A 26,667-nucleotide genomic window follows, 5' to 3' on the forward strand; every position below is an offset into this window, starting at 1 on the left:
AAGTATGTCTGTCTGTCTGTCTGCAGGTGTGCTTTTTAATACCCAAGATTATCATAATTAACGAGCACTCTGGCTCATGACCAAAGAAATAACGTGTGAATTTCAATTAACTTAATGATGCTAAATTACTTATTTTGATTGTACAGAATTGTTGAGAGCAAAATTCAAAACTGAATCTTCTTACTAGCATCTCGTAAATTGTGCACACAGCACAGGACAATGGCTTTGGATGGAGAAGTGCATTAAAAAATCGCATTAACCGCAAACGACAGGGAAAAATACCGATTGATCGGCTGTAAAAGGATTACTGATTTTGGGGCGGATCACGGCAACGCAACCTTGAGAAAAAATGGCAACGCTGGGCATAAGGCAAGCACTGTACAGTGTTTCAAGGTCGAGCTAAAAAAACGGTGCCATGATCCGCCCCAATTGCATTGAAAATGTTCGTGCATCTCGATACTCTCCCAATCAATAAATAATGATGCAGCCCCAGTCCTCCTCCTCATATTATGAAGACCGAAATAATCCGTCAATTACTTTTGCTTCGTCTGTCTTGATCTGGGCGCGAGTCGTCTGTGCCAAAAGCGAGCAAGAGCGAAAAGTGTGCGAAGCATTATAAGCCGACGCTTGTACCGCACACAGGCAACTCGATAATTCCGGCGTTAGAGGCCGAGCACGTGGCGGCGATGATGGGAAAAGTTGATCTTTGCCGAGCACGGAGCCAGCCACGTTCAAATTAAAGAGATTGAGCTCACGAGAGTAATGCCAAAGGACGCCAAAAAGCTCGCAATATCTGCAGTGCGAGGCCGAAAAACGGAAAACACGCTCGCACCACACCCACCGAAAAGCGGAGGTGGTTGCTAAATGCGACTACTTATGATATCCAGAAACACTTTTTAGCCAACGCACGCAGAGAAATGATTACTCACACGCCTGGAACTGCTCATTGATCATATTTTCAGAGCGTGAACATTACAACCGACAAATAAAGTGGGGCAAAATATGAAAAGCTAACAATTTTGATTTTGTAATCAGTTCTGAAATCTACAAACTGTATTTTTAAATTCGCACATTATCTGCAAAGAAAAATTAAAAAGATTGGGTAGCTTGCGAATCAAGGTAAATTTCTTCTTTATAATGCATCAAGCTTTTTTTGAATAAAATAAAGTTCAACATGATATAAAGGTGGTTTCTTCGGAACTAGACCGAAATTAATTTAGGTAAAATCTTCATGATGGTTGAGAATGAAACCTAGATTATAATCTTGTCCTATGGAGCAACGAGGAGTGGGGATCATTTGTCTAGTATTCGCAAAAATAGAGAAAACGGCGAGCGCGAGTGTCATGGCATCTGGTGAACTAGAAACATCAAGTTGTTGGTGCTCCGTGGTTTTAGTTAGTCGCTCATCTCACGTTTTTGAGGTCAGAATTAAATCATTGTAACCCTGTATATTTTTAAAAAAGCCTCTAATATTTGAAGTTTAAATATTTTATTTAGTGTATCATTGAAAACATTAAAAACAAACTGACAAAAACTGCTACTTTTTAAGACTTTATTAAATTTAAACAATTTTTCCAAATATTATATAATATTTACTTGATGCGTAAATTGTTAAGGCCAATGACCGTCAATTATTGCCGCTTAAATGCGCTATGACTGGTCGTTCATACCAAGGATAAAAGGGTAATGTTCCTCAAACTTTTTATTGCGCAGGATTTACAAAATGTTACACAAATTGACCAGTACATAATGTTGGGCAAAACCCAGCAACTTTCAGATGGTAATTTGCAAAAGGAAGAGTAAAGAAACCGACATGACCAGCGTGCCGTACCTTGGGGCTGGTATGTCTTCGCGGAACCGGGGTCGCGCCGGCATTATCTTATTTTGGAGATGAGCAAATGCCAACGGCTTCGTTTAATTTCGCGGCAGCGTCTACCACTTTGTGGACTTCCTTTTTAACTCTTTATTTATATAATTTTGGCAATCCTCTGAGACAGTTGAATCGTGACATAAACTTGTTATTTATTAGTTTATCCTGCATGAATTTCACTCTCAATTTTCGTTCGTTTTAACCTGTAAACAGATTCTTTTATCCTGCGTGAATATATGAATATGAAATAATCTGCATTTCTGATCTCCATATTATATTATTGCAATCACATTAATTATTTTTTGCAAGTGGAGTCTCTTTTTTGAAATCACAGTACAAACAACGTGATTGAAATAATAAGCGCCGAAACTTTTCCACTTTCTCGTGTTTAAGTGATTTTTTTATTTGTAATTTTTTTTCGCAGGTTGGGGAGTTGAAACTTAACTACTGACGTCTGTAAACTGCCTCATCTCTCTCCGCAATATCGTCAAGCACATCATAACGTTTAAACGCCGATGGCGGCGTGAAAAATCTGCTTCGTAAGGAATTCACCAGTTGTGAAAGTAGTGTTTGAAGCCGCCAATAAATGGCGCCAACGTTTACTTTCGATTTTAATGCACCTCATCCGCTGCGATATAAAATTCAATCCAGCTGCTGTGCATTCAACCCTTCAATTGATTTCTTTTGAAATATATATATATATAGGTTCTGGACAATTTTTCTCTCCAAACTGGGGCCCTTACTAAAATGGGCAATTTAAGTGCGATTTTGGAAAACTAAATTTTTTGAATTAGCACGCCATTTGATGCCCACACATTAAATTTACAGTATTACCAAAAATAATAGTGACTTTTTCGATTTAAATATAAGAGGCAAATTGAAATCGTAGCCGTTTTCATAAAAACGGTACCGTTCTTACGGAATTAGTCCCTGTGCTAATATTTGAGCAGCCTATACAAGGTTTTTTTATACATTTCTGAGCCAATTTTGGTGGTATAACGGTAAGAAATTCCGCACCACTATTATGAGAAGCTGCTCTGAGCAGGACATCACATTCAATCAACCCAATTTTGTAATACCATCGATGGGCCAATAACGTGTTGCTTTCCACTGCTCCTCATTATTTATCTGCTTTAAGATGCTGTCGTGGTGGGGAATCGTTTTTTAAAGCCAATATTCACTACTACAAAATATTCTAACACATTATAGTGTTAAAGAAGTTTACGGCCAGCAGTGACGCGATGCGCTCTTCACAGCTAATCGTGCTTTTTGCCATTTTGGCTCAAGCTTTTGCAAGAGTAAGTGTGTTAGCTCCTTAAATCTTACTAGATCATTGAAAGTTGAAGGGTGGGAATATATATTATACTGGGATCAATATTTTCAATGCAAGGTGTGTCAGGACATATTAAGTTTGAAAAGCGCAGCTTCTTAGATTTTTCTTAAGAAATTAACGATTAATTATTTATCTTAAATTCATAAACCATTAATATTATATTTATTTTCCAATCCAAAAGGTCACAACTGAATATCCAGTCGACTATTCAAATTTAGACAAAGCTGAGGAGCAGTACACTCTGGAAAATTTGTTAAAAGATTCCGACGGTAAGTGTTAGCTCACAGTTGCTCTTCGAAAATATTTCACGAATATTTTAACCAGCAGTTTCGCACATTGAAAAACTACTTAATGAACCACACGAAGAAGAGGAATACACCCTCGAAAAACTGCTGCAAGATAGTGATGGTGAGCATTGACGTCGATTGCAGTTTTCTTAACTTCGTCATTTTTCAAAAGCGTCTAAGAGTGAACAAGGCGAGGAAGACCCTCAGGAGTACACTCTTGAAATGCTCCTAGAAGATTCCGACGGTAATTAAGCTTTTGTTATTATGCTATGTCCAACTTCAATTACATGCCCGCTGGCAGTTTCCAATATTGAATTGCTATCAAGTAAAGAAAATGAGGAAATAGGAGAGCACACCACACTTAAATTTGGAGAAAAATGACGAAGGTGTGATCAACGCTGATGCAATGATTTATTAATTTTAACGTAAAGCTTTTTGAAATTTCAGAGGTCAAGAGGCATATAAGTGAACAAGAAGACGAAAATAGCAAAACAAGTACTGAGGAAATCGTGCTCGCCACCGAAGAGGGCCTTCAAAGATTAACACAGGATAATGATGGTATCAAGCTTTAATGGATTCAAATAATTTATCTGAGTCGCATTGTGAAATTTACTGCTTTAGATTCCGTAATAGCTACAAATAGTTCTGCCTGAAAGCATTATAAACTAGATAAAATTAGTTTCAGTTTCAGGTGTTGAGCGATCATTTAGCGACCAAACAACAGAGATTGCTACTGAGGACACCTGCACCACAGGAGAGGTGGATGCCCTTTTAACAGAACCAAGTATCCTTGAATCTGGCAGCACATAGCGTCACTTGCATTTAACATTGACAGTAAGTAAAATTTGGAAAACATCGAGTAGCTCAGCATGTTACGAGTTTCTGACGTATTATTAAATTTTCAGGTGCAGCAATGGCTCAAATCCATAAATGTAAATTTTAAAAATATTTGTAAATTGCTTCATTGTTTAAATTAATAAAATTTTGAAATCGCAGTTGCGATTCTGTTATTGATTTCAATACACAAGAGATGCTTCGAGTGGGGGGACACAAAGCTTCCGTACCTTGGACTGATTCAATTCAAATTCAAATTAATTTTTATTCCATTAATCCGAAATATGTACAGGGTCGATTTTGGAATGCGTCGAAATATACGTCGAAATTATGCTAAAAACAATTAATGTAATTAAAGACCCAACCTATATACGTGCCAATTTGAGCAACATTTGTAAGAGAATGCCAGTAACACCTGATACTTTTCCTCGTAACACAAAAATTTAAGTTTTGGGATGCATTCGTGAGTTTAAAAGCAACTATTGATGAAAAATGCATGAGAATTTTAAAGGAAAAAAAAAATAAAGTGCAATTTAATGATGAAGCTACAAAAGCATCACAAAATTCGCTTTATACTTTAATTCTCAATAAGGACTGCGTTATGAAGAAATAAGGCTAGTATATGGACGAATTTTTATGATTTGTGTGCATGTGTATGACCACTCCTAAAATGTAAAAAACTTCTCTTGCAGATGCCATTTATTTTATCGTACAATATAGGAGTACAAAGGAAGGGAGTCTAATCGTAATTAATATATATGGACCAATAATCATCACTTTCCACCCTACTTCTCTAGGGATAGGAGTCGAAATCCGAAATATAAAGATTTTGGCTGCTGTTTGCCTAACCTAACTCGACGGAATGTGGTCTTGGCTATATGTACCTCATCTAAATTCACGGTGATAGATGCCAGGGTGAGTAACATAAAAGGTGTGTTTAATTTGTAGGGTACCTACATTCCGTCAAACAATGACCATTCTGCAACACACAAATTCACACAACAGACTAATCACATTGTTTGACGAGCATATATAAACCGACGCGACTCAATTCAAAAGAGAGAGAATTCCTGCAGCAGCCTAGACGACCGGACCAACCCTGAGGACAAACTGGACGAGTACCCTGTAAGACGTAAAGATCGCCATCGCAGCAGGACGATGTAGCTTCCGTCCCCGATGTTGTCGATCGCCCGCCTGGGCTTAAGCGGTACCACACTTCGGATGCTGCGCCACGCTTCACCGAAGTCCCTGACGAACCCACTCGGACACGTCCCGAGTCTTTAATCCGTCCCACTCTCCGAGCCTCACTACCACTACACATTCAGCCACGCAGCCCAGTCTACACTTTTCCGATGTCGTCCCATCTACCACAAGTCGCAGTCCACACACGCAGCCCACAACTACAGCTTTAATAAAATTCATAATATAGGAAACCACTGCGCATCTTAATTCCTTCCTATAAATTTATATTCCAGGTAGCGTAATTTGAATATAAATATTTGTTACTTATTCTTGTTGATAACCAACAATGTTACAAAGTCTGTCCGAGAATTGATGTGATTTAGTTCTAAGAGTAAAATAATTATTAAAATTAAAACCAGCCCGTTGACTTCGCATTATTCAAGCATTCTTTGGAGCTACAAGGCAATGGGGGCATTTCGGAGATCTATTACACGCTGCCCTATTTCAGAGATGGCAAAAGGTGGTTAGTCCAAAAGCGACTCGAAATGCTCAAATAGCTGAACGGATTGGGAGGCGCCTCGCCATTATCTGCTTTTCATTCCTTTCCAGATACTTTGTGGACGAATTTTTGGCGCTTTAATATAAGACCGCTTTGGTCCCTTATTATCCGTCCAGTGGCTCTATTAGGACCTTATAAGCTCCGCATATATTATTTCTAATTTTTTGTATATATATAATCACATAATAGTTCGCCACTGTTGCATCTGATTCCAGAATTTCTATTTGTTTCAGCCTCTTGAATATTATTTCATTTTTGTGGAGTGGTCCGAAACTTGAGAGGCTGCGCGCAGAGCTTATATTAAAATGAATCGCCTTATCTCTCCCTCGGGAAGCCGAAACTGCTCCACTGGACACCGGCATATTTACGGGCGCCGCTGCTTGGTTGCACGGTTTTACGCCCTCTGCAAGACGTAAGATTTAAAAGTATGTGACTTTTTGTCATATTTCGAGTTTGCATGGGCTTTGTCCATCAATACAATGTGTCAACTTGTACGCCAGAAGTGTCACCCTTCTTCACATAAAATCAAACCTGTAGCTGAGAGCTTCACAGACTGTAATTATATGCAGTGTGGCGAGATAAGTGACATATATACATTCTATAGAGTTTTATGGTTTCTATATTTTAACAAAAGGTTTTAAAACTTACTGAATTTACACCACAAGTTATCAAAAAAGAAAATTCAGGCGTAAAGCAAGGGAAGATAAATAGAAAAAAAATTAGTCATTCAAACTTTTATTCCGGCTTATATTACTGCATATAATGAATATTATTCACTTTATTTTTGTTTAGGGTAGAAAAAAATGTATTGTGCTGACGCCCCCTCAAAGGTGTGAATTTGATGGGAGCGCAATATGTAATTATTTGTGTAAGTAGAAAAGATTTTGCATTCCTCCCTAAGCCAAATGGACTCATCATGGCGAAGCAAGGGAGCCAACCTTGAGCATCCAGCCTGCAACTGCACTCGACCCCTGAAAACTAGAACTCTTAAATAGAAATTGTGCAATGCTTACTATTTTAAGCAAACCAAACTTGCCCATAAATTGGATTAAGGAATACATAAGCAAATGGACGCGGATTTATGAGAATACATAAAAAGCTGCACAGGAATATCATATGACATCACCAACCCGATTTTTGGTCTCCACTTTATAGTAGAAGGAAGGGGGACACGCTATATATATTTATACCCCGTGCGAATTTAAAATTTTACTTTTCAAGTAACAAGCATCTTGAGCTAATCAACAATGAGCTGCTTGCAATGGCTGCTCTGTTTTGCGCTTCTCGCACAAGTTTGTGCTATGGTGAGTAGCTAAAGTCCATACTTAAATGTATGGTGGATCTCCACTGTTGTTGGTATCACATTATATGTGAGCAAACCCCTTTTTTAGACAAGTGTTGTTGCCGTTTCAGTAAATTTTTAACAGAATTTTGAGCCTTTCCAAAGCAAAAAATATTATTTTCAATTTCAATTCGTTTTTATTTCCTTAAATAAGTCCAACATTTTATAAAGAAAATCACATTCAAAATTCAAAGACAAGCTTATTTTAGATCCTTATTTGAAATTAAATGCTTGTTACATCCCTGACTCATTAAGAATTATTTAATCAATTCGATTTAATTCTCATTTCTTTATTCTACTGATTAGAAATATTTACTAGTGGGATTTTGAAATACCCAGAGGTTTTCAAAAAATTATTTTATTCCAATTTCCGTAGGGAAAACATTTTGGAATAAGCGGGAAAATCGAATTGGTGGAACACTCTGCCGAGGAAATTAAGGAATTGTCCGCGAAAGAACAGTTCAAAGACACTAAGTGTGAGTAATTAAGCAGATAGAATTAGAATGCTATTGACAGAAAAAAATCGATAGCACCAGATGACGGAACCGATTCTGAGGATGAATTTTCTTTCAACGAAGCTGAAACACAACGCTTTCTGGAAGAGGTATTGCGCGACGACAATGGTAAATTGAACAATAATTGAATGATTGATTTTAACCCAATGAATTCTAGACTCGGACAGAGATACTGAATTGAAGACGAGAGCTGCTAGCAAAAGTAAGATATCGTGTTCGGATGGAAACCAAAACCGTGTACACGATGAGCTGAGGTCAAACTTGAATGATACGGAACAACCCACGAGAATATTGGGAGGACTTGATGTGCTTGCGGGGGTAAATGTGCTGTTCACTTACAACGTCTTAGTGGAAGGCCTTACTATCCTCGGCACGCAAAATAAGTACTGCGGAGGTGCTATTTTATCGAAATTATGGATTCTCACAGCCGCCCAGTGCGTTGTAGGGTGAGTATTTTTTTAAATTTTATACCCTTCCATCATGCAAACACAATTCATAGGTTTGCCCCTATACAAGTGTATGCTGGCTCAACAAATGATCCTATAGGAAACGGAATCGTCCCAATAGCTGGAACCCCTTACGTTCACCCCAATTTCGTTCTAAATACTTTGCTTAATGATATCGCGCTGATAAAGTTGGTTAAACCCCTCACACTTGGAGGTATACATAATTATGCTAATGGTGATAACCAATATTGATTGAACTCGCATGTTTTGTGGTTGCAGCAACAATAAGTACAATCCGTATTTCGACTGTTCCTATCCATGCTTTACTTGGAATTAGTCTTCGAACCTATGGATGGGGACCTGCAGACGATAGTAAGCCACATTATTTACCTCATAAAATATATAACTGTTGAAACCTGCATTCGATTCCTGGGACTTATATTTTTGCTTCATTTTTAGCCACAGCATTACCAGCACCACCTAACTTGAATTTTGTCGACATGTACAATTTTAAAAAAATTGAGTGCCTCCAGAAATTACTAGGATCGTATTTGGTTTTCCAACCAAATACTGGATGTTTGAGCTCTTCAGAGGCAACGAAAGGCATTTGCTTTGTAAGTTGATGCTACGCAAAATTTAATTTATTAATTATTTGCCGATTTCATTATTAGGCTGACGCTGGTGGACCTGTCACTTACATCGATCAAATAGGTGACTCAGAGAGAATTGTCGGGGTCAATTCTTACAGCTTTGGCTGCCCCACTCTATATCCGAGCTCGTACACAGTTGTACTACCCTATTTGGGCTGGATCAGAAGTACTACAAGGCTGATAGTCACATAAATTAATGTGAACTGTTAGAGTAAAAAATAAAATAAATAAAAAACATTTACAAATAACAATTAATATGTATTTGATTTTTAATAGTAACAATAAAAATCTGAATTTTAAATGAAATTGTTTTATTTAACAGGTCCTGTAAAATAACTTATGGTTGTAACGTATTATTGAATTTATTTGACTTTTGGCGTTCAGAATTTTTTTAATTAAACTGATAAATACGCCTATAATCATATTTACATTTGTTGTGTCACTCTTTGGCCTGTTACTGACCTAAGAGGCGCCATGACCAGGCGCCAGTATCGACAATCAATAGCACCGTATAATTTACATAATTGGCATTTCTATTGAAAGCGTAAGACGAGCACTGTTTAACTTACACGTGGTTTTCGCGCCCTCAGCGCACGATTTGTTTGAACCAACCACTGACTGACGAGTACAACCGGCAGCCAGATGCACCCTCTCCCCCGAGTTACCGAGGAGGCTGCATGATTTGGGCTTTCCTCTGTGATGGTTTTCCGACCTCTGCCGAGCAACAACTAGCGTACGCGCCAGCCAGACACAGTAAGCATTTTGTCAAAGTCTCGTCTGCGTTTTAATAATTAACGTAACAGTAAATATAGCCAATATCGCGATTGAAAGCCTTTTGATAATTGTGAAAGTCACTTACGTTTCAATAAATCCCAACATTAATCATTGTTACAAAGTTAAACCGCAGTATATAATTTATATTTTTCATTTGATAAATACAGAGAATTCAAAGAAAATAACGTAATTAATAAAAGGGAGATTAATTATTCAATCAGTTTGCAATTTTCGTAGTTTGCTAATTTTTGGAGAAACTGAACTATTTATTAGAGTTCAGAGGTTGCTGAAAATATTTAGTCGTGCGCTCTTGCCAGGCCAGCAAGGGGCAGATTTTATTCTGAGGATTTCTGACTTCTCACAGGCAGTGAGGCAATTAATATTTCTAAAGTCTCATAATTATTCCGACTCGCTGCCGCACATGAGCAGCCGAGTTGGTAATAATTATGACCGATTGTTGGCATTATTATTTAGCCGAGTTGAATAATATATGTATTTCAGTGGATCACAGTTTAAGGAGAGTGACTTTATTGTTGGAAGCATAATTAAAGAGAGCAAAGATAATACTTAGCTAGGCAGAATTAGTAATATCGAGGAAGAGGCTTTTGAGAATGGCTTGGACCAGCAGCAGATAGAGAGAATAAATAGTGAGAGATCGGCGGCGGCGGAGGCGGAGGTCTGCTCGGTACGTCAGACAGTTTTCCCAGCTCTCCGTAAGTTACAGGGAACAACCAGGTATGTATAACATTTTTCGTGGTGTTACAGAGAAGGTCACCACAACAATGATCCTGCGAAGTCTTGAATTTATAAGTCTCATTAGAGCTATTTTAAGTAAATAAACCCTACTTGGTATTGCTGACAACGAGACTAAAACCCGACTGGCCAGCAACATATTAAATAAAGCCTGACATTTCAACCCTGCAGTTTATTTCTCACCTATAATACATTCATAAAAAGACATCCACTAATGATAATTCAAATTTATAGATTTCACCAAGGGAAATAAATCACCGTGAAATGAATAGAGAATTTGGAATCAAGTAAGAGCACTAATTGAAAATGCACAACTTCGCTGGCGCGAACTTATATACTTTAATAAGGAGCGGAATAATAGGTTAATTTTTCCGATCGAAATCAAGCGATAGGGAGATAAATTTAAAGTTTTGTCCAGTCTTGGGAGTTATATTCGGGTATACATGTACGATATGATGATTAAGGTAATAATGAGGCTGCAGCAAATTCATATGACATCACCAACCTGGCTGTATCCACCTCTCCATTACAGAAGGTAGGGGGACACTATTTATATCCCGCGCGAATTCATAATTGCATTAGTCAAGTAGCGAGCATCTTGAGCAAATCCGCAATGAGCTCCTTGCAATGGCTGCTCTGTTTAGCACTCCTCGCACAGTGTGCTAGGGTGAGTAACACATATTTTCCATAATAACTTTTTAAAGATGATCTCCGATATTTTTAAATAAATTACATAATTTTAGTTTTGCTTCAATCAGAAAGGATATAACACACGTGAAGAGTTATAGAAGTATGTGGATATAAGCATCGTTTTAATATTGATATTTTTCGTAAATAAATTATGTTTAGTCTTTATTGCTTTGCAATTTTCAACTTTGAGGGAACGCCTAAAATTGTCTTAAAAATAGCCTCTTGAAACAAGATTTTTTTTATCTTATTGCTGTTAGTGTTTAGTAAAACTAAATGTAATCTGTCTGTGATAGTAAATACAACAAATAAATATATAATATAGCCAATTGTAAAAACGATAAAAATTATTACTAAAGAGCAGAGCAGCAACTCTGAGTACCTATTTAATTGAGTATGGACAGTAAAATATTCATTTGAATACCCACTTTATTTTGTAAATTCTCAAACTTGTGGTCAAGTGAAATACACTGCTTTAAAAGTGTTTAAAATAAATGGAAATCGAAAAATTGCTATCGTATAAATGTTATCAATTATTACACTCAAATTTCCCAGGCAAAAAACTATGGAATACGAGGAACTATCGAATTGGTGGATTACTCTGGCAAGGAATTATTGGAATTTGCTGCAAAAGAACAGCGTGAGTAATTAAGCATGTAGAATTATAATGCTAGACAGAAAGGAATTCCGCAGCACCGGAAGACGATACCGATTTGGAGGATGATTTTTCTTACAACGAAGCTGAAACCCAACGATTTCTGGAAGAGGTATTGCGCGACGATAATGGTAAATTGATCAATGTAATTAATTGATTGATTTTCACGGAAATATCTATTCAATGAATTCTAGACTCGGATGCAGATACCGAATTGAAGAGTGGCACTGCTAGCAAAAATGAGATATCGTGTACGGCTGGAAATCTAGCCCGAGTAAACGAAGAGCAGAGATCAAATTCGAATTATACGCAACGACGCGCAAGAATATTGGGTGGAACTGATGTGAATGGTGGGGTAAATGTGCTGTTCACTTACAACGTCTTAGTGGTAGGCGCTCCTATCCTCGGCACGCAAAATAAGTTCTGCGGAGGTGCTATTTTATCGAAATTCTGGGTGCTTACTGCCGCCCAGTGCGTCGTAGGGTGAGTAATTTTTTAAATTTTATTCCTATTAATCATGCAAGCACTGTTCATAGGGTCGCTCCTATTACCGTAATTGCTGGCGCATCAACTGATCCTCAGGTAACTGGACTCCCCGCAATCCCTGCTACCCCTTACGTTCACCCCGATTTCGTTCTAAATACTTTGAAAAATGATATTGCGCTACTTAAGCTGATTAAACCCCTAGCATTTGGAGGTAAGTTTATGCCTATGATGATTTCCCACATGATTTTCAATCGCATTTTCTGTGGTTTCAGCGGCGGTTAGTTCAATCTTACTTTCGACCATCAGTGTGGCTACCTTAAGTGGAGTTGATTTAAGGACCTTTGGATGGGGACCTGAAGACGATTGTAAGCCATATTAACCTCATAATATATTTTATTGTTGGGAAATACGTTTAACTGCAATCTGTTGAGACTCGCTCTCAATTCCTGTGACTAATTTTTTGTGTCATTTTCAGCCCAAGCATTACCAGCAACTCCTCCCTTGAATTTTGTCGACGTGAGAGTTGTGCCTAAAGCCACGTGCCAAACACAAACACAAGAAACGTACGTGACGTACCCAGGAAACACTGGGTGTTTGAGCACCGCCTCCGCAACCGAAGGCTTTTGTTTTGTAAGAGGACATTAACCAAAATTTAAAAAATTGATAATAATGATTGCCTTGTTTTAGGCTGATGCTGGTGGACCTGTCGTTTACATCGATGACGTAGCTGGAACTGAGAAAATTGTTGGTATTAATTCATACAATTTGCCCTGTCCCAGCCTCTATCCAAGTTCATTCACTCTCGTGTCACCTTACTTGAAATGGATCAAGTTAACGACAAAGCTGGCATTCACATAATTTAAACATAATGTTTTAGGTTTACAAACTGATTTTGTAAATAAAAACAAAACATAATAAGAATCACAAAATACAACAAATGTATTGTTCTTGGTTTTTGTTCAAATAAATATTAAAAACAATGTGAATAAAATTGTTTTTATCAAAACATCCCTAAACAAGATTTTTAATTTTGACATTTGAAAATGAAATCTCCTGAAATTTTAAAAATAAGTTATCAGTTATAGTGAATTTAGATAAATGTTTTGAGCTAAGTTGGTGTAATGGTATAAATTTTATGAGTTAAGTTTTTGTGATACTTTAATGGCTGTATCGAAATTTTTGCTCTGTATTCTCTCGCAGAATAATTCAAAATGAGAATTAGATAATTTTTTAATAGGATTTAACATGGCAAAGCATTTTTGGATACCACTTTAATACACTCCAGCAAGTTTTCTGTTGAAACTAGAAATGCAGCCTTACGTTTTGTCCTGTAAACTGGTTGGGAAATACTGCCCAAGCCGTCCAAGGTATAATTTCATAGAAATTAAACAATTCAATCAAAATTTTCTGAATTACGGACGGAGTCTACGGAAAATTGACATCTGTAACTTTTAAATAAATTAGGATTTTATTTGGGCCTGTTTCTTACATTTCGTAAAAGTAATAAGGGAGCCTGTAGAAATTATTTGTCGTCTTTTTGGCAAAAGCTTTACTCAGCGTCAGTCATGGGATCAAGGGCACAGCACGGAATTCGGCGTCGCATCATCTAGAGATTTCAAATACGTGACTGTCATGGCTCAGCTTGAAAGAGATTTATGCAAGAAATTCTGTAGTGAAAAATAAGAATTATTTTATAGCTGTGCATGAAATCATCGTTTTCAATAGTCACTAGAAATCTAATTTAGAGCCGGGAGAGTTAAACTGTCGTTTTACTTCAGATGTTGATCTGTGTGAGTGATGCGGCGGTGCTAGTGTTCTCAAAATATTGAATCTGGCTATTTTTGAGGAAGTCGCGACGAATCTCCTTTGTTGGCGAACACGGTGCGTCGGAGAGGGCACTGGACTGGGCATAACTTTATCAGGTGACGGCGTTGCATCGGCGGCAGGTGGCAGGCTGGACTGTCCAAATTTAAAATCGTATTAAATCATGAATAACAATTCAACGCAGGCTTAGAAACACATTCTAGTAATTTTGAGAGTTGGTCGCTCGATGGTCACGGCTGAAACTACTTTTTATTAGATGTAGTTGTTGGTAAACCACCGCTTATCGAAGCAAGATGAGCATTCTATTTGCATGCAATTTGCGGTTTTCATACAACCAGTAATGAGAGCGACACTAGTGCTCTTAGATATTCATTTATTATTTTAATTACAAATTTTTACACGGGTACAATTTGTTTAGCAGAAGAAGAACACCAGTTTTGGTTCGGGGTTTTCAAGCACATTTTATTATTGTTAGTATAAAAAACCACTCTTAGAAGCGAGATTTGTAGATTTGTTTCATATATAGCTCCAGCGTTAATCAGTTGCGCGCGGTAGACTATAATTATGTTGATTGCTTCCGCTATTTGTGTTGAGTTAGATCCATGAAATTTTTTTAGTTAAATTGATGTGGATAGAACATTATTTTTTATTGCTCTTTTTATCCCTGTCCGAGGACCGGGATGGGTGCGCACTACACTAGCACGAATGCTGAAACCCGGGTCCCAATAACACCGCGAACGGATAACATGGGCGCACCAGGCCGCACATTTCAGGGACCCAGCCCACTCAAGGGCCACTTGCCTCCGCACCGAGGACTGCATTGAAACGGTGGACATTCGTCCCGTGAAACCAAATCACGCAAGTAGCCAGGGGTGAAATTTATTGTAATCCGAGGTGAATTTAACATAACACTAAGGGTTTGCTGGATAAATTACCGCTCGAAAATTTGATCCGGACTGCTAAAAATATACGTTTCATCCATGTTTGTTATGTCAAATTTAATTAGTTAGTATGCTGCAAGGGGCGAGCAATCTCAAAAGCAGATTGGATTTTCTAACATTCGATAACTAAGCGTTGTGGGGTGAGGAGCCTGGGAAGTCCAAAATCTCAGGAGTTTTCGCTTCTCTGGCGGACCATTAAGTTTTATTATGGTATGCACATACGAATGATAATTATGGGAATAATGAAGCTGCAGAGAATTCATATGACATCACCAACCTGGCTGTATCCACCTCTCCATTACAGAAGGTAGGGGGACACTATTTATATCCCGCGCGAATTCTTAATTGCATTAGTCAAGTAGCGAGCATCTTGAGCAAATCCGCAATGAGCTCCTTGCAATGGCTGCTCTGTTTAGCACTCCTCGCACAGTGTGCTAGGGTGAGTAACACATATATTTAATTTCTTTATAAATAATCTCAACGATATTTTTGACAGCAAATCTCATTAGAATGTTTTTGTCATATTTATTTGTGATCAAAACCTTTAAATGAAACATTTCAAATAGAGAAGAAACTTTTCAAATTCCTTTCTTGAACTAAGAAATAAAACAGTTTTTCAAAGTTTTTCCTGAATGACATCAACCATAAGCGCAACAAATAATAATAATATTATTAGTACTCGTACCAAAAGATGTGAAAAAATTACGCAGCGTTTTTTTAACTGCTAGTTTGAACAACTAAGTTAAATTCTTGTTAAGGTGCACACATTTTTACTTATAAATTTTAATTCAAGGCTCAAATATTATACAGTGGAATTAACTTGAAATTATTAGAAGCGTTTAATACAGTGCTTTGAAGTCTTGAACCACCCCCAAAACCGCTGAACCATCCAACCAAACTTTCGAAAACGCCAAAATACTTTGATTGTTTTTTTTTACTGAGATCCTTAATATAACGAAATACATGGACAATAATGATATAAAAAAACTTTTGTAAAATCTTTATCCTGTATGTAAGTTAATAAAATAGCCTTGATTGCACTTCAAGTCAGATGTAAATACATATTTAACTATTTTTATCTAGAAATGAGTAACCACAAAATAAATTTTATTTTGCCAGTATATAGATTGAAGAGATTTGTAAAACCCAATTTATTTGAAATATTGACTTTTAGATGCTTAAATGGCATTCGATTTATGAATATCTCTTGGATTGAACTTACAGAATTCCAGCCATAATTTGATGTTAAAGTGAGTTTAAGTAGTTTCATTTGATTTGTTTCTAAATATAAGACAAAAAAGGTATGTTACGCGCAAAATTAATAGTGAGTAAAAATATAAATAAATGTTTTTTGAAAATTTTTCCTTTCTTGTTCATCGCCCACAAATCGCAAACCGCACCCTCTTGGTTCGCTAAAAATTGACCACAATGCTGCAAAAACAAAAAGCACATGTATTTAAAAAAATATTTGCTTATGATCAAATTTCCTAGGCAAAACACTTGGGAAAAACCAGACCGATTGATGTGGCAGATTTCTCTGGCAAGTATGAGGCAAATAAAGAATTCGCTGAGGATGAACTGTTAAAAAGCACTACAATCTGTAAGTAATTTAGAAGATAATATATAGAATACAATACAAAATTGAAAGAAAATCCACAGCCCCTGTCGAATCTAAGCCTGCAGAAAATTTCTCTGTTAAGGGAGACAATACAAAATACACCCAGGCAGAACTACCGCAAGACCACCATGGTAAATGAATCAATGATTAGTTTAATTTGACATTCATGACTGACAAAAAAATAGATTCAAGCACAGATACTGCATTAACTTCGGAAAAAATTAAAGGAGGGCCTGATAACAAGAATCAAGCCTATGAAATCGAGGATCTGAAGTCAGGCTTGAATGGTACACAACGGCGCTCGAGAATATTCGGAGGACAACTTGCTACTGTCACTTTCAACGTCTTAGTGGAAGGCACTGCTATCCTTGCCGCGACAAATAAGTTCTGCGGAGGTGCTATTTTATCAAAATTCTGGGTGCTCACTGCCGCCCAGTGCGTCGTAGGGTGAGTAATTTTTTAAAATTTATTCCTATTAATCATGCAAGCACAAATCATAGGTACGCGCCTATTACCGTGCATACTGGCGCAACAACTGATCCTCAGACCGTAGGCCCCTCAATAGTTGCAACCCCCTACGTTCATCCCAATTTCGTACTCAATTATTTGTTGAATGACATCGCGCTGCTGAAGGTGATTACAGCCATCCCATTGGGAGGTGAGTCCATACGTTTGGTAATATCCCTAATGATTTTCATTCACATTTTTTTGTGATTTCAGCGGCGGCTAGTTCAATCCTACTTTCAACTTCTACTGTCCACAGTTTGGGAACTATCGATTTAAGGGCCTATGGTTGGGGACCGGCAGACGACAGTAAGCCAATGCTATTAATATTAGTATTGACGAATTTTACAATATTAAAAGTAGCGTGAGAACAAATGTTACCTTTTCGGTTGGACATCACGTTAATTTGCAATATCGTATTTAAAATTGCTGTTACTTAGATTGCTAATTCATTTTCAGCCGTGGCATTGCCAGCACCTGCTGACTTAATGTTTGTCGACTCGAGAAGTGTGAAAAGCACCACCGATTGCCCAAATCAATTATTAGGATCGTATGTGTCGTACCCACCAAACACTGGCTGTTTGAGCTCTGCCTCCGCAACGGAAGGCGTCTGTTATGTAAGTTGATACTAAACAAAATTTAAATTTATTAACTATTGGCCATTGCATTGTTAGATTGATGCTGGTTCACCCGTCACTTACATCGATGACACAGCTGGAACTGAGAAAATTGTCGGCATAAATTCTTACAGCTTTGGCTGCCCCAGTCTCTATCCGAGCTCGTTCACTTTGGTGGCACCCTATGCTAAATGGATCAAGGCCACGACAAGGCTGACATTCACTTAATATAATTTGAATATATGATAACACGAAATAGATACATGATGCGTTCTTGGTTTTTGGTAAAATAACAATAAAAAAACTGGAAATAACGCACTAAAATGTTTTATTAAAAATATCCTGCACCGCCAATAGTACAGTTTAGTTTATACAAAATGCTTGTCTTTTATTTTGTAGTTTTTCTAAGTCTCTAGATTGAAATAAAACCAACTTAATATGTTTTAATCTCAATTCTGAAGCGCTTATCTAATTGGGCGATTTTATAACGCTATACTGTGAATAAAATGGTTCTGAAATTACTATTTTTTAATGGAATCAGTCGGTAAATATCCTACTTTACATATGCATCATTTGGCATTCCAAGATATTTGAGTATTTCAGGCATCTTTTATTAGCTGCTCAATGTCAGAGATGGCAAAAGGTATTATGGGGATCGCCGTTCAGAGAAGGCAACCTGCAGGGCGGGTTTCTTTCGCTCCGCCCTCGTCGCTGCAGCAGGTATCATACACGCACTTACCCTGAGGCCGAGCAGCCACGAGTACATGAATTAATTCTCGGAGCGATCTCAAGATTCGAGGTAATTTTTATCAGCGTTATTAGTGCAGTACTTTTCTATTTGTTAAATGATTATTTATTATGTTTATTGAAAAATTGTCTTATTGTAATGAGTCAGGGCGCCTTGAGCGCGTGTGCTGAACATAAATGCGCCTTACCGCACGGCTTAACAGGAACTGGAAAATACAATAAGACAATTTCTCAATTATAATCATAATAAATTATCACTTAACAAATAGAAAGCGCTGCAATAATAACGCTAGTAAAAATACCTATAATCTTGAGATCTCTCCGAGCATTAATTAAGTAACGCACTCGTGTCTGCTCGGCCGCTGCTGGGCATGTGAGTACCCTGCTGCAGCGACGAGGGCGGAGCAAAAGAAACCCACCGTGCAGGTTGCCTACTCTGCCCGGCGGTCCCCATAGTATGGTAAGAGACTCAAAATGCTCAAAAAGCTCAACGGGCTGGGAGACTTTTAGATTTTTACTAAAATAAGTGCGAGCCAATTCCAATTTATTATGATATAAAGTTCACTCGCGAAAAATATGTCATCAACTAAAAGAAGCCTCCCATAAAAAAATAATATTAACTCGAAATATTAAGGCACATTATTTGCTAGCGCTACTGACACTTTAAAGTTCTGCGGGGGTGCGATTCTGTCCGTGTCCTCGGTTGACACTACCGCCCAGTGCGTCGCAAAGTATGTTATTTTCTGCCTATTCACTTTGAAATTGTGTAAGTAATTTAGTGTGAAGAGAAAAATTATAAATTAAAACCAGCTCCGTGGCATTCTCTGGAAATTTCAGGCAATGTGAGATATTGTAGCATTTTGGGGATCTATTTCACGCTGCCCTATTTCAGAGATGGCAAAAGGTGGTTAGTCCAAAAGCGACTCGAAATGCTCAAATAGCTGAACGGATTGGAAGGAGCCTGCCATTATCTGCTTTTCATTCCTTTCCAGATACTTTGTGGACGAATTTTTGGCGCTTTAATAAAAGACCGCTTTGGTCCCTTATTATCCGTCCAGTGGTTTTATTAGGACCTTATAAGCTCCGCATATATTATTTCTAATTTTTTGTATATAGAATCACATAATAGTTCGCCACTGTTGCACCTGATTCCAGAATTTCTATTTGTTTCAGCCAAACGAATATTATTTCATTTATGTGGAGTGGTCCGAAACTTGAGAGGCTGCGCGCAGAGCTTATATTAAAATGAATCGCCTTATCTCTCCCTCGGGAAGCCGAAACTGCTCCACTGGACACCGGCATATTTACGGGCACCGCTGCTTGGTTGCACGGTTTTCCTCCCTCTGCAAGACGTAAGATTTAAAAGAATGTGATTTTTTTGGTGATATTTCAAGTCTGCATGGTCTTTTTCCATCAATACAAAGTGTCAACTTGTACGCCAGAAGTGTCACCCTTCCTCACATAAAATAAAATCCGTATATTACACAATCTGTCTTATTACACTTAATTTTTGCTGAGGGAAGAGAAATCACAGTCTTGCATTTTTGGAGGGCACCGACACACATTTTTAGTCCTCTGCGTCGAATAACATCTAGAACGAATTTCATGAGACAGCACAGGACTCAACGATGTCCAGTCCAATGTAAAATTTAGAAGTGCTGACGCCCCTCAGTGGTGTGAATTTTATTGGTACGCAAATAAATTGCATATTAATTTGTGCAATCGAAATTCAATTCAATTTATTTGTCTTTCAGCATGGTAGTACATCTTTTCAGAACATACTCCATCTCATGGCGAAGCAAGGGAGCCAAACTTGGGCATTCGACCTCTTATAATACTTAAACTCTAAAATAGAAATAAAGCATCTATGCAATCCTTAATAGTTTGAGCAAACTAACTAACCTAATATGTATTAAGGAAATACATATTATGCAAATGGATACTGATAATGAGAATATAAAGCTGCATAGTAATACCATATGACATCACCAACTCGATTTTTGGCCTCCGCGTGTGGCAGAAGGAAGGGGGGCACTATATTTATACGCCGCGCGAATTCTTAATTTTATTATTCAAGTAACAAGCATCTTGAGAAAATCCACAATGAGCCCCTTGCAATGGCTGCTATGTTTTGCGCTTCTCGCACAAGTTTGTGCTATGGTGAGTAGCTAAAGTACTTTAATTAATGGTGGATCTCCACTGTTGTTGGTATCACAATAAATGAAAAGTGTTGTTATCATTTCAGTAAATTTAAAATAGAATTTTGAGCCTTTCCAAGGTACTAAATATTAATTAAATTCAAAGAAAAGCTAATTTTATATCATTATTTGGAATTAAATGATTTTTACATCCCTGACTCATTCAAAATTTATACTATTCAATTCAATTCACAATTTTTTACTTTACTACAGTAAAAATGTTAACATGCGTAATTTTGAAATACCCAGAAAAGTTTTCAAAAAATTAATTTTGTTCTCTAGAAATTATTGCTAATTTTTGTGGTGTTCGAACAACAAATTTAAATTTTAAGCGACAATGTCATTAGTTTGTAAATATTAATAATAGATACTATACTTTAACTGTCAACGTCAACATTTTGCAGAGAGTATACATTATGAAAAAGTGTATAGTCAGTACTCACAAAATACAAATGTATTGAAATTTTACACTCCAATTTCCTCAGGGAAAAAATTTCGGAATAAGCGGAAAACTCAAATTGGTGGACACTAAGTGTGAGTAATTAAGCAGGTTGAATTATAATGCTAGACAGAAAGGAATTCCGCAGCACCAGATGAAGAAAGAGATTCTGAGGCTAATTTTTCTTACAACGAAACTGAAACACAACCCTTTCTGAAAGAGGTATTGCGCAACCAGAATGGTAAATTGAACAGTAATTGAATGATTGATTCTAACGTCTAATCAATCAATTAATTAATTACAGACTCGGACAAAGATACTGGCATGGCTAGCAAAAATGAAAAACCGAGCTCGGATGGAAATCAAGCCCGTGTAAACGTGGAGCCGAGGTCAAATTTGAATTACACGCAACGACGCGCGAGATTATTGGGAGGAACTGACGTTGCTTTGGGGATAAATGTGCAGTTCTTTTACAACGTCTTAGTGGAAGGCGTTTCTATCCTCGGCACGCAAAATAAGTACTGCGGAGGTGCAATTTTATCGAAATCCTGGGTGCTCACTGCCGCCCAGTGCGTCGTAGGGTGAATAATTTTCTATAATTCCGTTCCCATTTATCATGTAGGCATATTTCACAGGGTGGACCCTGTAAGGGTGTATGCTGGCTCAGCAATTGATCCTCTGAACACAGTCACCCCAATAGATGCCGTCTTTAGGTACCCTCACGAGAAATTCGTTCGCAATACTTTGCTTAATGATATCGCGCTGATAAAGTTGGTTAAACCCCTCGCACTTGGAGGTATTCATATCATGGATATTATGCTAATGATGATGGATTAAACTCGCTTTATTCTTGGTTGCAGGAACGATTAGTACAATCCGTCTTTCGACTGTTTCTATCCATACTTTAGGCGGTGTTAGTTTTCGAACCTATGGATGGGGACCTCCAGACGATTGTAAGCCATATTTACCTCATAAAATATATAACTGTTGAAACCTGCATTACATTCCTGTGACACAGATTTTCATTTCATTTTAGCCACTACATTACCAGTACCACCTATCTTGAAATTTATCAAGATGAAAAATTTAAAAAAAATCTGACTGCCTTGAGATATTACAAGACTCATTTTTGGTTTACCCACCATCTGCTGGATGTTTGAGCACTTCGGAGGCAACGAAAGGCATTTGCTTTGTAAGTTGATACTACGCAAAATTCAATTTATTAATTATTTGCCGATTGCATTATTAGGCTGACGCTGGTGGACCTGTCACTTACATTGATGAAATAGAGGACTCAGAGAGAGTCGTCGGTATCAATTCTTACAGCTTGGACTGCCCCAGTCTATATCCGGGCTCGTACACAATTGTACTACCCTATCTAAAATGGATCAAGAAAACGACAAGGCTGACATTCACATAAATTAATGTGAATTGTTAATGTAAAGAATAAAAAACATTTTTACGTCTGATACTATAACATTCTTTGTTTTTTATATAACAGTAAAAACCTGAATTTTACATCAGAATGTTTTACTCAAAATTTCCTGTAAAATACTATTTTATTGAATTTATTTGACTTTTTGACAAAATGGATAAGAAAAGTATTTTTTTAATTAAACTGATAATACGCTGAACATTATCATATTTTACAATGATCTTGAAAAGTCTTGATTTTAGATGTCACATTATTAGAGTATTTTAAGAAAATAAACCCTATTTGATATCTGACAGTGAGACTAAATTCAGACTGGCCAGCAAGTTATTAAATAAAGCCTGACTTTTCAACTCCGTTTATTTCTCAACTATAAGAAATTTATAAAAAGGCATTCGCTGCTTATAATTCAAATTTATAGATTTAACCGAAGGAAATAAATCACAGTGAAATGAATAAAGAATTTGGAATCAAATAAGAGCACTTGAAAAATGCGCTGCCGCGAACTTTAATACTTTTTTATAGAGCGGAATAATATCCTTGCTAAAATGCGCTGGTATTCGTTTCAAACGCCACCATGTGAATTCGTCGCTGCTCTATATCGAAGAAGCTCCAATCAAGAAAACCTCACAAATTGACATTGAAAGCTCACCTATACCACAGCAAAGAATTATATTTCTAGCTCCACGCAGAAATGGCTAATCGTAAAACTAGCAATCGTGCTTGTCCAGATAAGTTCCAGCCGCCGCGCATAACTCCTAAAATGCTGCCTTAGATATAAAGCATTTATATGTCTGAATTTTTTAACACAAATAAAGTGTCCGATGAAGATATTTTAATTCATCAAAGCCACAGGGAGATAAATTTAGTTTTTTTCCAGTCTGGAACGTTCAAAATCGGTTCTCAAACGTTTCCATATCTCCTGCGGTTCTCTTGAAGTTTTATTTGGGTATATACACAAACATGTACAATAAGATGATTATGGTATTAATGCGGTTGCAGCGAATTCAAATGACATCACCAACTACGCTGTAACCACCTCCCCATCACAAAAGGTAGGGGGACACTATTTATAACAAGCGCGAATTCTTAATTGCATTAGTCAAGTAGCGAGCATCTTGAGCAAATCCGCAATGAGCTCCTTGCAATGGCTGCTCTGTTTAGCACTCCTCGCACAGTGTGCTAGGGTGAGTAATAATTATTTTACTTAACGTCTATTTAAAGATTATCTCCATTATTTTTTTAAAAATTACTTAATTTTATTTTTGCTTCAAACAGAAATGTTTTGTCACATGATGTGAAGAGTAAGATGTACATGGATCTAAGCACCAGTTCCATTTTGTTTTTAAATTTTAATGTTTTTCGTAGATAAATTCTATTTAGTTTTTCCTTTGCGAATTTTTACTTTCAGAAAACGCCTAAAAAGTCTTCAAAAATATGCCTCCTTAAACAAGATTTTTGTAAGCGCATTGCTGTCAGTGTTCAGTACTGATATAAATTGTAATCTACCTTCAAGGTTTTAAATTAAAGAATAAAAATATATATTAAAGTTAATTGCAAAAAGTTTTAATTTTTAATTTTAAAACATTGAGCATGGCAAATCTGTTTGGATTTTTAATATCAGAGTAAATGAGCAGAAAATATTTGTTTGAATAACCACACGCTATATTAAAATATCGCACACTTGTGGTTAATTAAGTGATTTGCACAGCCTTAAAATCATTTGAAATAAATAGAAATCGAAAAATTACTCATGTCTACATGTTATCAATTATTAATTTCTTATTTCCAAGGCAAAAAGCTATGGAATAAGAGGAACAATTGAATTGGTGAACCACTCTGGCAAGGAAATTGTGGAATTTGCTGCGGAAGAACAGTTCAAAGACACAAAGTGTGAGTAATTAAGCAGGTAGAATTGTTATGCTAAACAGAAATTCCTTAGCACCTGACGACAATACTGATTCTAAGGATGATTTTTCTTACAACGAAGCTGAAACACAACACTTTCTGGCTGAGGCATTGCGAGACCACAATGGTAAAAATTTATCACTTGATTAATTGATTGGAAATATCTAATTATTGAATGAATTATAGTCTTGGATACAGAATTGAAGAGAGGCACTGCTAGCAAAAATGAGATATCGTGTTCGAGTGGAAATGAAACCATTGTAAACCAGGAGCCGAGGTCAAACTTGAATTATACGCAACAACTCGAGAGGATATTGGGAGGAACTGATGTGGCTGATGGGGTAAACGTGCTGTTCACTTACAACGTCTTAGTGGAAGGCCTTTCTATCTTTGGCACGATAAATAAGTACTGCGGAGGTGCTATTTTATCGAAATTCTGGGTGCTCACTGCCGCCCAGTGCGTCGTAGGGTGAGTAATGTTTTAAATAATATTCCTAGAAATTAATCATGCAAGCACAATTCACAGGGTGGCCCCTGTAAAAGTGTATGCTGGCTCAGCAAATAATCCTATAGGAGGAGTCGACGCAATAATTGCAACCCCTTACATTCACCCTGATTATATTTTAAATACTTTGAAAAATGATATTGCTCTACTTAGGCTGATTAAACCCCTAGCACTTGGAGGTAAGTTTATGCCTATGATGATTTCCCACATGATTTTCTTTCTCGTTTTCTCTGGTTTCAGCGAAGATTAGTACAATCTCACTTGCGTCTATTAGTGTCAATACCCTAAGTGGAGTTGAATTAAGGACCTATGGATGGGGACCTGAAGATGACTGTAGGTCATAATTACCTTTGAAAAATATTTTATTATTCTTGTTTATTCTTGCAGTAGTCAATACAATAAATACATTGAATAGAAATATTGTTTGGAAAAAATACAATTGCAATCTGTTGAGACTAGCTCTCAATTCCTGTGTGTATAATCTTTGTATGTCATTTTCAGCCACAGTATTACCAGATCCACTTATCTTGCATTATGTCGACTTGAAAAATGTACTTAAAACCACGTGCCAAACACTAACACAAGAAACTTACGTGACGTACCCGGGAAACACTGGGTGCTTGAGCACCTCCTTTGCAACGCATGGAATCTGCCATGTACGTTGACACTAATCAAAATTTAAAACAATATTAATGATTGCTGATTTCCTTGTTTTAGGCTGATGCTGGTGGACCTGTCACTTACATCGATGAAATAGCTGAAACAGAAAAAGTTATTGGTATTGATTCTTACCACTTTGACTGTCCCAGTCTCTATCCAAGCGCCTTCACTCTTGTGCTGCCCTACTTGAATTGGATCAAGCTAACGACGAAGCTGACATTCACATAATTTAGATATCATATTTGAGGTTTGCAAACTGATTGTAATTAAAACAAACCAATAATTAATTAAAATACAATAATTTTTTTCATCATTTTTGTTCAAATAAATATCGAAAACAACATGAATTAAATTATTTTTATCAAAACCCCCCAACGGCTTCTTAGTATTTTAATTTTGACCATGAAATTTCCTGTCATTTTGAAGATGAATGGTCAATTAGGGAATTTAAAAAAATATTTTGAGCTCAGTTGATAAAATAGTAAAAGTGTAAATTTTATAAGTCAAGTTCTTATGTCATTTGAACGAATGTATCGCAATTTTAGCTCTGCTATTCTTATGCAGAATACAATGAAAATTAGAATTAGTTAATTTTTTAATAATATGGCAAAGTAAATTTTTGGAAAGCCCTGTACAAACTGGCTGCAGGGATACTGTTCAAGCCGTCCAAGCTATAATTTCATAGAAACCTCCAATAGTTTGTGTTCACACCTTCCAGTGACTTTATAGACGAATGTCTGGCGTTCCAATAAAAGACATCGATTGAGGAAGGCGTAAATATAGCCAGCAATATTTGGCCCCAGCTTATTGGCGGGTGAAGGTAAAATATAATTCAATTTGTGCCATGAATTAGGGCAGCAGTCCAGCTGGAACAATAGTAGGCTAAATAAAATAAAACTTA

At 37.0% G+C, this 26,667-nt stretch overlaps 6 protein-coding genes across 8 annotated transcripts; all 6 read left to right on the top strand.

Annotated features, from left to right (window-relative positions):
- The first annotated feature begins 2,859 nt into the window (after nt 1-2,859).
- On the top strand, nt 2,860-4,722 carry LOC135948324 (uncharacterized). 3 transcript variants are annotated; one of them, XM_065497541.1, is made up of 7 exons: nt 2,860-3,168; nt 3,385-3,472; nt 3,531-3,611; nt 3,663-3,734; nt 3,938-4,048; nt 4,182-4,324; nt 4,396-4,722. In XM_065497541.1, the coding sequence occupies exons 1-6, from the start codon at nt 3,112-3,114 to the stop codon at nt 4,298-4,300; spliced, it is 528 nt and encodes a 175-aa protein (XP_065353613.1). In that variant the 5' UTR covers nt 2,860-3,111; the 3' UTR covers nt 4,301-4,324; nt 4,396-4,722. The 3 variants fall into 3 exon arrangements, with proteins under 3 accessions (XP_065353613.1, XP_065353614.1, XP_065353612.1); XM_065497540.1 differs by having other exon boundaries at nt 2,881-3,168; nt 4,176-4,324; nt 4,396-4,715; XM_065497542.1 differs by lacking the exon at nt 3,663-3,734 and having other exon boundaries at nt 2,872-3,168; nt 4,176-4,324; nt 4,396-4,720.
- Nucleotides 4,723-7,134: 2,412 nt separating this feature from the next.
- Nucleotides 7,135-9,325, top strand: LOC135933988 (brachyurin-like). The gene is made up of 8 exons (XM_065475473.1): nt 7,135-7,369; nt 7,784-7,883; nt 7,938-8,030; nt 8,080-8,368; nt 8,422-8,582; nt 8,648-8,740; nt 8,828-8,982; nt 9,040-9,325. Exons 1-8 carry the CDS (start codon nt 7,313-7,315, stop codon nt 9,208-9,210), a joined length of 1,119 nt encoding a protein of 372 aa, XP_065331545.1. The 5' UTR covers nt 7,135-7,312; the 3' UTR covers nt 9,211-9,325.
- Nucleotides 9,326-11,065: 1,740 nt separating this feature from the next.
- LOC135933989 (brachyurin-like) lies at nt 11,066-13,364 on the top strand. Its single transcript, XM_065475474.1, has 8 exons — nt 11,066-11,212; nt 11,788-11,872; nt 11,926-12,018; nt 12,082-12,370; nt 12,424-12,584; nt 12,646-12,738; nt 12,849-13,003; nt 13,061-13,364. Exons 1-8 carry the CDS (start codon nt 11,159-11,161, stop codon nt 13,229-13,231), a joined length of 1,101 nt encoding a protein of 366 aa, XP_065331546.1. The 5' UTR covers nt 11,066-11,158; the 3' UTR covers nt 13,232-13,364.
- Nucleotides 13,365-15,420: 2,056 nt separating this feature from the next.
- Nucleotides 15,421-18,201, top strand: LOC135933893 (brachyurin-like). The gene is made up of 8 exons (XM_065475300.1): nt 15,421-15,577; nt 16,630-16,738; nt 16,798-16,887; nt 16,942-17,203; nt 17,257-17,414; nt 17,477-17,569; nt 17,720-17,877; nt 17,935-18,201. The coding sequence occupies exons 1-8, from the start codon at nt 15,524-15,526 to the stop codon at nt 18,103-18,105; spliced, it is 1,095 nt and encodes a 364-aa protein (XP_065331372.1). The 5' UTR covers nt 15,421-15,523; the 3' UTR covers nt 18,106-18,201.
- A 130-nt stretch (nt 18,202-18,331) lies between these two features.
- Nucleotides 18,332-22,732, top strand: LOC135933894 (trypsin-1-like). Its single transcript, XM_065475301.1, has 9 exons — nt 18,332-19,084; nt 19,798-20,784; nt 21,308-21,356; nt 21,410-21,502; nt 21,566-21,842; nt 21,897-22,057; nt 22,122-22,214; nt 22,298-22,453; nt 22,511-22,732. The coding sequence occupies exons 2-8, from the start codon at nt 20,728-20,730 to the stop codon at nt 22,360-22,362; spliced, it is 795 nt and encodes a 264-aa protein (XP_065331373.1). The 5' UTR covers nt 18,332-19,084; nt 19,798-20,727; the 3' UTR covers nt 22,363-22,453; nt 22,511-22,732.
- Nucleotides 22,733-23,826: 1,094 nt separating this feature from the next.
- On the top strand, nt 23,827-26,112 carry LOC135934752 (mite allergen Eur m 3-like). The gene is made up of 8 exons (XM_065476713.1): nt 23,827-23,880; nt 24,487-24,586; nt 24,636-24,728; nt 24,788-25,070; nt 25,128-25,285; nt 25,347-25,439; nt 25,608-25,762; nt 25,824-26,112. The coding sequence occupies exons 1-8, from the start codon at nt 23,827-23,829 to the stop codon at nt 25,992-25,994; spliced, it is 1,107 nt and encodes a 368-aa protein (XP_065332785.1). The 3' UTR covers nt 25,995-26,112.
- Nucleotides 26,113-26,667: the final 555 nt, after the last annotated feature.

The sequence above is a fragment of the Cloeon dipterum genome, chromosome 1 (assembly GCF_949628265.1).
Source record: "Cloeon dipterum chromosome 1, ieCloDipt1.1, whole genome shotgun sequence".
Classification (NCBI taxonomy): domain Eukaryota; kingdom Metazoa; phylum Arthropoda; class Insecta; order Ephemeroptera; family Baetidae; genus Cloeon; species Cloeon dipterum.